The 9,572-nt window shown below is 46.0% G+C and overlaps 1 protein-coding gene across 8 annotated transcripts in view; it reads right to left on the bottom strand.

Annotated features, from left to right (window-relative positions):
• Positions 1-9,572, bottom strand: part of LOC104008948 (MIB E3 ubiquitin protein ligase 2) — a 79,660-nt gene that overhangs the window by 4,520 nt on the left and 65,568 nt on the right. For 2 of the 8 annotated variants that reach the window (XM_087755196.1, XM_087755188.1), the window contains 7 exons: positions 7,887-8,026; positions 6,469-6,636; positions 5,130-5,294; positions 4,640-4,750; positions 3,516-3,642; positions 2,240-2,823; positions 657-1,994 (listed from right to left, as the gene is read on the bottom strand). In XM_087755196.1, the coding sequence (XP_087611322.1) occupies positions 2,649-2,823; positions 3,516-3,642; positions 4,640-4,750; positions 5,130-5,294; positions 6,469-6,636; positions 7,887-8,026 (886 nt within the window). In that variant the 3' untranslated portion in view covers positions 657-1,994; positions 2,240-2,648. The remainder of the gene's footprint in view (positions 1-656; positions 1,995-2,239; positions 2,824-3,515; positions 3,643-4,639; positions 4,751-5,129; positions 5,295-6,468; positions 6,637-7,886; positions 8,027-9,572) is intronic. The other 6 variants (XM_087755189.1, XM_087755191.1, XM_087755193.1 and 3 more) reach the window with 6 other exon arrangements.

Raw genomic sequence — 9,572 nt, 5'->3', positions numbered from 1 at the left:
AGTGCAACATTGTTCGGTTACTGCATCTCCGCTTTTGTTTTGTCTCGGTCGGCTGTTTTTGCGCAGTGCTTGCCTTTTATGATCCTGAGCTTAACTGTCCATGCAAAGATGCATTTTTAAGTTTTATACTATGCTGTGCTCTCAGCTAACTGTGCTGGTAAAACTGAATCCTAAGCTTATTTATTCATGCAAAATAAATGTGCGAGAAGTGAAAGGGCATAACAACACTGAAACGCGAACTGCGCTCTGCCAGCTACTGTCGTTTCACTTTACAGACCGGTGCTTCATGTACAGTTACAAGACGTTCTTCTCAACACGGGCTACCAAAGCTGGAGTTCTGACAATGACTGGGAGGTGTTTGCTTTTAACCATACATAAACTTTGCCAAGGCAAGTAAGGAGAGGGAAAAAAAAGCTGTCTCTCTCACCAGGAACAGGATCGTAGTATCCAAGTAGCTTGAACTTAGGTCTTTTTGAACAACTGATGCCAGTGTGGAAAATGTGCGGAAATAGATGATTTGAAACAAAACGGAAGTTCCAATGCCTGAGTGTGTGGTGGAATCACAGGAGTGTTGTAGCTTAGGTGCTTATTTTGTTGTTGGTTTATTTTTATAAATTCTAATTGTAATCTAAGAGAAAGTAAGTTTTGTTGCTTACCTTGAGGATATCACCAAATCTGCATTTCAGCAAATGGAAGGTGTGTCGTGCAGTGTGCCTGTGCACACAGGAGGGGGAGAGCTTAATTTTTTTCTTGGGTTCTTTGCAGAAAATGAAGTGTTTCGTTTCCTGACGGTGCTGTTGGGTGACCAGATAGCCTCGGAACTGCAGGCAGAGCGGATCTGCGGACTGGCGTGCTGTGCCATGCCGTCCGTGTCAGTGGCGTACCTGGCCTGGTGTCTTAAGCTTGCAACTTGTTTCATTGGTTTTTTTTTCCACTGGCCTTCAGGTCAACATCCAGTTTCTGAAGGTGGCTAACTTCTCGCAGGGTAGCCGTGGCAAAGCAGATCCTTGGTGATCAGTGCTTACCCTGCCTCTGCCACCACTTTTCCCCAAGCTCCAGCGTGGACGCTGCCTGCCAGCAGCATCAGACAGTGGGAGAGCGCTACAGAGAGCGGGGGGTTACTGCAATGTCAATAAACGGTATTCAGCGTAGTTGTATGAAACGCGGTAATCATAAACGATAGGTTTAAAAGACAAATGTTATGCTGTAGCGGTAAGTGAGATGAAGGACTTTGGCTCTACCCAAAGATTAAGCCTCCTTGCAGCTGAAGTGTCGGCATCCCCTTGCGATAGTTACTGAAGACGACGGTGATCGGCTCCGTGTTCTCGTTTCTCGCCTCCAAATCCCAAAGACAGAGCTGCCTTGAGAAGAGGTGCTCGGATCCGTATGGCGCAGCTCTGGTCTGTTAAACGAAGACGTGCAGAGTTCATGCTAAATGTCTGCCAGTAAAATTACAGTCGTTGCGATTGCACCAGACAAACAGTAATTACTAGTTTCTTTCCCCTTGCGCTTTTGCCGCCCTAGAACAGAGGAGAATTTTGCTGCTAGAGCCCTTCTGCTCTAATACAGAGGTCTTCCTAGACTGCCGGCCTATGCCGCGGTGCGTGAGATGCTTTGCAGTTTTGTTGGTGCTTTTAAGTAGGAAGAAGCTTGCTTCAAGAGGTTAAGAGGACAACTAAGAACGGATGAACCTAAGCAAAGGGCAATGTAGGATGCTTAATACTGGGTAAGGATCTTGCTAAATGTCATGACTGTCAGGGATTCCTAACCGTGCAAATGAACGCTCCGCCGCTGTAGACACGGGAGTGCCCTAGGCTCTGCCTACCAATACTCATGCTGCTCTCCTCTTGGATGTGGCACATCCACCTCATCGCTTGGGCGCTGGGGCAGGATGGCGATGGAAATTCCCTCATCTCTGTTGAAGGCTTCGAGAGGCTTATTGATCAGACACCTAAAGGACAAGTTACGAGGAGCTGCTGATGGAGGTAAATCATCTGTTGGGATAAGATCACACAAATAATAAATACAAACCACAGGAAAGTGGTTGGGGGGGGAAGGTGTGCTGTGGATACTTCAACTGAACGTTTAGAAATGTGGAATGGAGTAATTAGGGTTTGTTGTGACCCTACATCCTCCTTCTGACACGTAAAAGAAAAAGTAATATTGGGTCTTACACTTTTTTATAAGTTCTTCTAGTGCTATGCACCAGGATCTAAAAAAACGACAGCAAAACACTTACAGAGCACAACTGGTCATTTTGCTTCCACACCACCTCTGCCTCCAGCGCAACACAGCTGAGCCACCGCTCTCTCCAGCCGTTTGTTTGATGAAGAGCCGTGTTCTTGTTTTTCAGCAGTCCGCAGCGATCCACATAGTTTAACTGTGAAATCTGACACTTTACTTTTTTAAAAAAAAAATTTTAATTCTCTGTACAGTACACACTTGATAAATTCTTTATCATTAAAACTAATTTGGACAAGTTTTATGTTCCAGTAATCAAGTCTCAGAGTCTCTTTTGCCCAAGGTATGGAAGCAGCTGATTTAGAAGTTCAGTTGCACTACTGGAGATTAAATATGAAATGCCAAAGAAACATTTTGACTTTGAAACCGAACTAGCAGTAATTGACGTGCTCATTCCAGGGCCCTCGTCAGTGCTTCAGCCTGATTCTCCAGGAGTAAGTAGTCAAGATTCTTTCTTTTTTCTTTACTATGCAAGTGTAAGTTCCTTCATTAATTGCATTTGCAATGATGCTCATGTGATCTTCATTTAAGGATAAGTAACCTGGATAGGAGTATTCCAGAAGCTCCTTATCTTTATACCAGCTGTCATAAGAAAAATAATAGAAATTAAGCTACAAAATGTCCAGTACAGTGCAATATGTGTTAGTGGTTCTTCTTTCTCCTACCGAGTTGTGCTTGAGTAAGTGTGCAGCACGGATGGGACTTTAACAAAGCGCAGTGAAGTTTTACCGTGTATTCCAGGGAGGCGATGGCAGTCATAACCGGGCCCTGTCCCGAGTAATTTAGGAGCTTGAATCTTACTGAAAGTTGATGGGAATTTGGGTCCTCAGTCTAAACTAACCCGTGGACTTGGGCATCTCCCTCTCAAGTTTAGATACATCCAGAAATAACCTGCTTGTACATCAGTAAGAGCTAACAAGCTATTAATTGAAAAGGTAAATTTAAGACTCTATTTTTTTGCAGAATACAGGCCAGGGAATTGGGTGGTAAGAATTACCTTTGTGCCACATCTGTGAATTGGATTTTGTCCTTTTTCAACTCTGCTTGCTCATTTCCAATAGCTCTGCTTTCAGACTAAATGCTTTGCAATGCTACAAACGATGTTTGCACCCCCCTCCTCGCAGCTGCCAGCCACCCCTCCTGCTCTGGCTGCCAACCCAGGCAGTGGCGGGCCCCGCACCGCCTTCTTACTTCTGCTGCTTTGTCCTCAGCCTCTTTGGTACGTAAGCTGCAAAGTTCTCCTAAAGGACTGGAATAAATGATAGAACACTTACTAAACTTTGCCTTTTTTATGAATTATCTTCTGTCCACAGCGGAAGGTGACGTTCCTGCCTTCAGAAACAGTCTTGGTTTTTGTCCTTGGTGGGGGCAGAGTAGGGGGCACTGTTGGAAATGGGAATTCTATGCACCAGAGATGAGAGAAAGAAATGGCAAAAGTTAGCATATCTCATTGTCAAGCTGCAGTCATTCCAAAACACTGACACAGAATTATGTTATCATCACCTAAGGAACCTTAAAAGCATTAATTTAAGAACGCCTCCTACTGAGCAGTTCTCGGATGGACATGTAACATTATTCATATGCAAAGATAACAATTTTCGGGAATGTAAACTGAAAGAGAGAGACAAAAATCACCTTGCCCATTTCATATCTATATGGAAGAGTACACATACGTATACAAACAGTCCCTTAGAATACGTGGCTTTGTAATTATCTGACTGCATCTTTGCATTAATCTGGCCTAAAAAAATACCTCTGTACTGGAGAAAGAGGTACTGGTTATACAGTGCATCTTCTTAAGGTCAGAGAGATTTATCTGAAGCTTAGTTCCACAGCTGCAGTACCTTGGCCTGATCCTGCATTAGTCCCTTATCTGGATTCATAAAACTGAGACTAGATTAAGGTGATTAACATGCTTTATCTCTTTTTCTGCAGAGCAGCTCAAGTCCAGCTGTGCTTGAGGTGTCATTTGTCTTGTTTATGTCCCACCCCTGCATCAGGAACTGCACTGCATCTCTCGTCTCCAAATTTAACACATCAGCATTTCACTTCCTCAGCGGGGTCCAAAGGGAAGCAGCCTGAGGCACACGGAGCAGAAACTCCCTACCGTGGGTCCAGCTAAGCTAGAGAAGAATGGGACGGTTTAATGTTCTAGTCCACAAATGTTTAAACATAAGAGCTGCTTCCTGTTTCCAAGCCTTGATCTTGGCTCAAATGTATAAGAGGCCATCTCTGCTATGCTGCTCAGTGGAGCTGGATGGGGTGAGTCACTGGCATCCACGGCTCTCTAGTGCGGAATTCGGATCCTGCCTAGCCCTGCAGCCAACACTGCTCAGCTTTTACCTCCTCCCTCTGTGCCAACCCAGCAAGAATCCCAGGAGAGAAGTTAGATAGATACCGTAGCAGAAGTCACAGGTGGATGGACAGTGCTTTTTCATCAACTTCTTGCGCTTCTCGCAGAAACCTTTCTGTGCCCATGACGGGCACATAAATAATCTGTCTTTACATCCTGAAACGGAAGGAGATGAGGGATTAGAGGGATTGAGGTAGACTCTTCCTTCTGAGAAACAAACCGACATTTCAGTGTAAATGGTAGAGCTGAGACAGGAAGGAACCTAAACCAGGAGTACAAGCAACAGAGCAGGGTGCCGTTGTTACAGGAGCAGTGGGCGAGATATTGAGCTACTTCCATGCGACAGCATCCGTGAGGCAAGAGAGTCGCTGTTTCTAAGTCCTATGCTAGGTAATGTTTGAAAAGCAGCAGGTGAATATGTTGGAGCTCGAGAGAATCTTGCCACCGCTTGTTTGGTTTACAGAGAGCTCCACCAGATCCAACTGACACTTTAGGCAAACGTTCTTTAGGTAAATGTTCTTTATGCCTTCCTTACCGTAAAGTCTGTGAATCCCCCAGACTTCATCTTGAGAGATGGTCTTTTTCCCAGTCAAAGTGGCGTTGATGTGCATGAGGGCGTTGGGGTTCAGGGAGTGCATGAGCCCCAGGGCATGTCCTATCTCATGAGCGGCTACGTGTACCAGATCTGTAAGCCAAACTCCTGGAAGAGAAGCGGAGAAACAGCTGGCATTGTGTGGTGTAAAACCAGAGGGAAGATTTTAGCACTAGGACAGTATGGTCTTATCAAAGATTGCCCTGGTTTCGTCTTCTCTGTAGCTGCTTGGGTGCAAACAGACAAGCCAATTAATTATTTCCACACGCTTCTAATTTCTAACAGCAGGACAGAGTGCTCTGAAAGAGCAACGTTTGAAATGAACGCAAGTGCCCCGTGCGATGCTTACTCTTGTCCGCTTTCTGCTACCTGTTCCCACAGCCCAGAGCTGTAACTGGAAATGGCTGTTGGGGAATGAGATTGCTGGCTGGAATATTCCAGTCTGAGCGAGCCTCCCACGGACCTCTGCGTCCCCCATAGCCTAGAAGTCAAACTCAAGTTTCTCGGTAGCATCTTGAAGTCTGCTTCCAGCAGAGAGGGATTTTAACTGAAGGCTGACTCACGAGAGGTGTTACTACTGACAACTATCGTGATACCTTGCACAATAAATTAATACACACTGACATTCTTGCTTTAAAAATCATCTCTTTAGGTATTTGTCCCTAGATCTTATCTGTTGCCGTGGAGGACAGAAGTCCCCCTAGGTCACCTAAAATCTCCCCTCCTCTCTCTTTATTTGGTGAAAAGCAAAATATCTTACTTTCAAAAAAAGTACTGAGTTGGTCTTACAACATGAACCAAACGTGCTAGTTAGTAAGGGACCATCTGCTTTTAATTTAAAGTTAGTTTTGACATTGCTTAAGAAAAAAATCAAGAAATAAAACCCACCAAGCTATAAGTAACACAGACATTTTTAGGTGCCCACAAACCCCAAAACAACTACAGACCCAGGAAACTAAAATGTAAACAGCCATGCCAGCAAGTTGAAGCACTATAACACGGCCCATCTCAGAGACGCACCTGCCTGGGCGTAACCAGGTGTAACTATTGAGTACATGTCCGAACTCTCGAGTAAGTCCACTGAGCTATTCAGAAAGAAACGGCACTGCCACCAAACGTGGGCCCTCAGAGCAGGTCGGTCACACGACAGCAGGACCAACAACTTCCAAAACTACACCAAATCACCGCCATTTCTGTTGTCTCTTTCCCATACTAGGTAAACCCCAGAACTAGGATTATAATCTAAATCCTACAGGCATTAATTATCTGTGACGTGTGTTACCTTTTTTCCAGCTGAACCGTGTATTGCCCAATATCCAGTATTCATGGTCATCAAAATGGATTTCCCCGTTGGGCGGGAAGAAGGCATGGGCAAGTTCCCCTGTTGTTCCGTCAAAGCAGTGGTGAATGAGAGACTCCAGACAGTCTGTGTGATTGATGGAGTAGAAGCCTGTGAAGAAAGCAGCAGATTTAGCGTGTCTAGCAGGGTAAGCCCATCCAGGACGGACATCTGCAAACTCGGAGTTTACTAAAAAAAAAAAAAAAAAAGAAAAAACTCTCTGGTGGTATCCCACGTTTTCCAACCTACAGAGCCACAAAAGGCAAAAATAAATGCAAATCAGTTGTCAGGAATGATGGCTATGTGATGCAGACTAATAGGCAGCCCTGTGGTGACCCTGGATTTAGAGCTGTTTCCAACGGACACAAATGCGCCTACTTTTCAGAAAGGAATGCGCGGCTCTTTTTGCAACATCACATGGAAGCTGGTTTTTTTTTTTTTTGGAGAGAAGTTGGACAGTGAGATGATAACCCCAGGATGTCACTGTTCCATTTTAAACGTAAATAAACGGATAGCCTTAGAGTCATAGCTGCTTGCCGTCTTTTTGCTAGCGTCACGACAGCATCACAGTGTCCCCTGCGTCCACTGGAACTGGGCCACCTGGAGCTCACACGTGGCAGCAGGGCAGGCCCTGGGAAGGCGCATCATGTGCTTGCAAGGAGCGTCATGCAACACGAGAGCGAAGAGCGTGTTGCGAAACAATGGTAAATGTGCCGGTTATCTCAATATTGCTGCCATCTGCGCAGGAAATAATTATTTCACATAGACCATCAATCCCAGGAAAAATTTACATCTGGAGTTGAGACTGAGCAGATAATGCCTCAGCACTAACATTTTTCTAGGCCTGAGCAACTCAGGAAGTTACTACATAGTGATGCAGGGGCAGAAGGAAGGGGAGGAGAGAGAAGAGGTGGTGCTTCAACAGGGTCACCAGAAGGGAGACTAAAACCATAAACAAGCTGGAATCCGTCGCCTGCTCTTTGGCTCTGTGTGACCTTGGATATGTCATTTCACCTTTCAAGATTCAGTTTCCCCATCCGTGGAACGGAGATAATCCTGTCCCAGTGGCAGATCTTGAGAGTTCTTGTCAAATACCTAAAGCTTCCTGACTGCAAGATTCACAGAAAGTGTTAATTATGACATTAACATCTCCTTAGAGCAACTAAAAGTAGTTTCTCTACCTGACTAAAGGCAAACGATACCCCAGTCCTTGTCCGAGAGGCCCTGCCGAGTCCACGCAGCAAAGGAGGACTATCTCCTGCCTCCAAACTCCCGGTTTACACACTGAAACTCTACAAGTCCCTTGTGGGGTTAAGGTACACACCAGTGCCCTGTCAGCACAGGAGCCCGTGCGGTCTCACCTATTTTCAAGTCGCTAGCTACGTGGCGTGGCACTTCTCTGAAGCTGAATGGTGAAACTTCACTCCACATTCGGAACGCAGCCGCTAGTCCCTTGCGCGTGTCCCTGGCGTTTATGAGGTTTCTCGGGAAGGACAGGATTCTGTAGGGACACAGAACAACTTCAGGAAAATGCTGTTCCCTTCTCAGACATCAGCTGAAGGCTTCAAGGCTGCATCAGACAATCAAGCCTTTCTGTTCAGTCTAATCGGCTCAAAACAGGAGTAGCTTGAACTGGATATTAAGAATATTTAATAAAACCCCTACAGGGACTAATGTATTACTGATATTCTTTACAATCACATGTTCCGGACTACAGCTTTTGTCCCTCCTCAAGCACATCATTTTAGACAAGGTTCTCTTGGAAAACCATTTTTGTCCTAATGTCTCCCAGTCTGTTGCTAGAAGAGGAAACAACCGCATTTCAGCAGCAGACTAGGTAACTCCTAGTCCTAACGCTCTGGCTACAGCGCATGTGCACACACTGAATTAGAATACTCTCAGGCAGAACTTTTCAAAGAGGGTTCCAAAGGATATCAAAGGTTTGATAGCAGAACAAGTTATTTCCTTTGAAAAAAATCTCATTACTTGGGCGAGAGACTCGAGAGAGGTTTTTGCTTAGGCCACAGGCATAGATGCAGCTGAACTGTAAGAAAACTGCTGGTGCAGGATGGCAGAACCATGGAAATGTATAGATGGCTCCTAGAAACTTACCTTGTCCCAAAAGAAGATCTGCATTCAGGAAATTGCCTGAGGTGTAGCAATTGGGAAAAGTTGTGTATGTTCTGCTATCCCCTCTGGTTGTATTTTAGCTATGGCTGTTTATGTTCTCCCTTCGTGCCAGCACATCCTAAAGGGAGCAGAAGGTTTCATATCAAGCCAGGCTGTTGATGAGTGTAAACCTGGACAATTAAGACTGTCACGAGGCTTAGCCTGTTTGCGATGAGCGTAAAGGGAGATACGTGTTCTCTGCTCAGTGTGAAGGAGTCGGGCTCAAGCCATGCACTCATTCTTTGTCTGGGCTTACAGGCAGAACTAACCCCTGCTGTCCACTGGCAAGTCTACACGTACTGACCAGCCCTGCAGCATCACCCCCTGGACAGCGCGACAACCGCCACCGCACGTCGAGCAAATAAGGCCAGCAACAGTCACAAGGAGACTTCTGCGTAACTGAGGGTGTAACAGCTACCTAGAGAAGAGAGGGAACTGCAGCATCAGCCACACCTTGCAAATTACCTTCCCTACCTGCATTTGGTGACTGTGAGATACTCCCCCTCCTGCTTCTGCGGAGGAGAAAGGGGTTAGCGCAGAGCCCTCGGGCAGACGCAACTGCTGCTGTCCCCCTGCCCATCCCACTCGCCCTCCTCACTCCTTACCTCCACTGCCTCAGGCAAACCCCCTGCAAAAATAGCCCAAAATGGTTTCCCTTGCTGTTTGCTGGTGACAGAACACTCTCCCACCCGGTACAGTCAGCCCGGTCAGCTCTCCAGAGCTGGAGTGCGAGAGAGCCCCCCAGCTCCGTAACGATGTCCTCAGCCCAACGCCAAGAAAAAGCTGCCTCACGCATTGCTGCTGCCAGAGGCCACTTTCAAGTGTTTTCTGAAATCCAACGCGACCTGCCCTTCAAGCCACCGCAGTTTAACAGTTAG

This window comes from Nipponia nippon, unplaced genomic scaffold (assembly GCF_047370975.1).
Source record: "Nipponia nippon isolate SJK-2023a ecotype South Korea unplaced genomic scaffold, ASM4737097v1 scaffold_19, whole genome shotgun sequence".
In the NCBI taxonomy this organism is placed as follows: domain Eukaryota; kingdom Metazoa; phylum Chordata; class Aves; order Pelecaniformes; family Threskiornithidae; genus Nipponia; species Nipponia nippon.
Note: the sequence above shows the minus strand (reverse complement) of the source record. Positions and strands in the feature narration are given on the sequence as shown.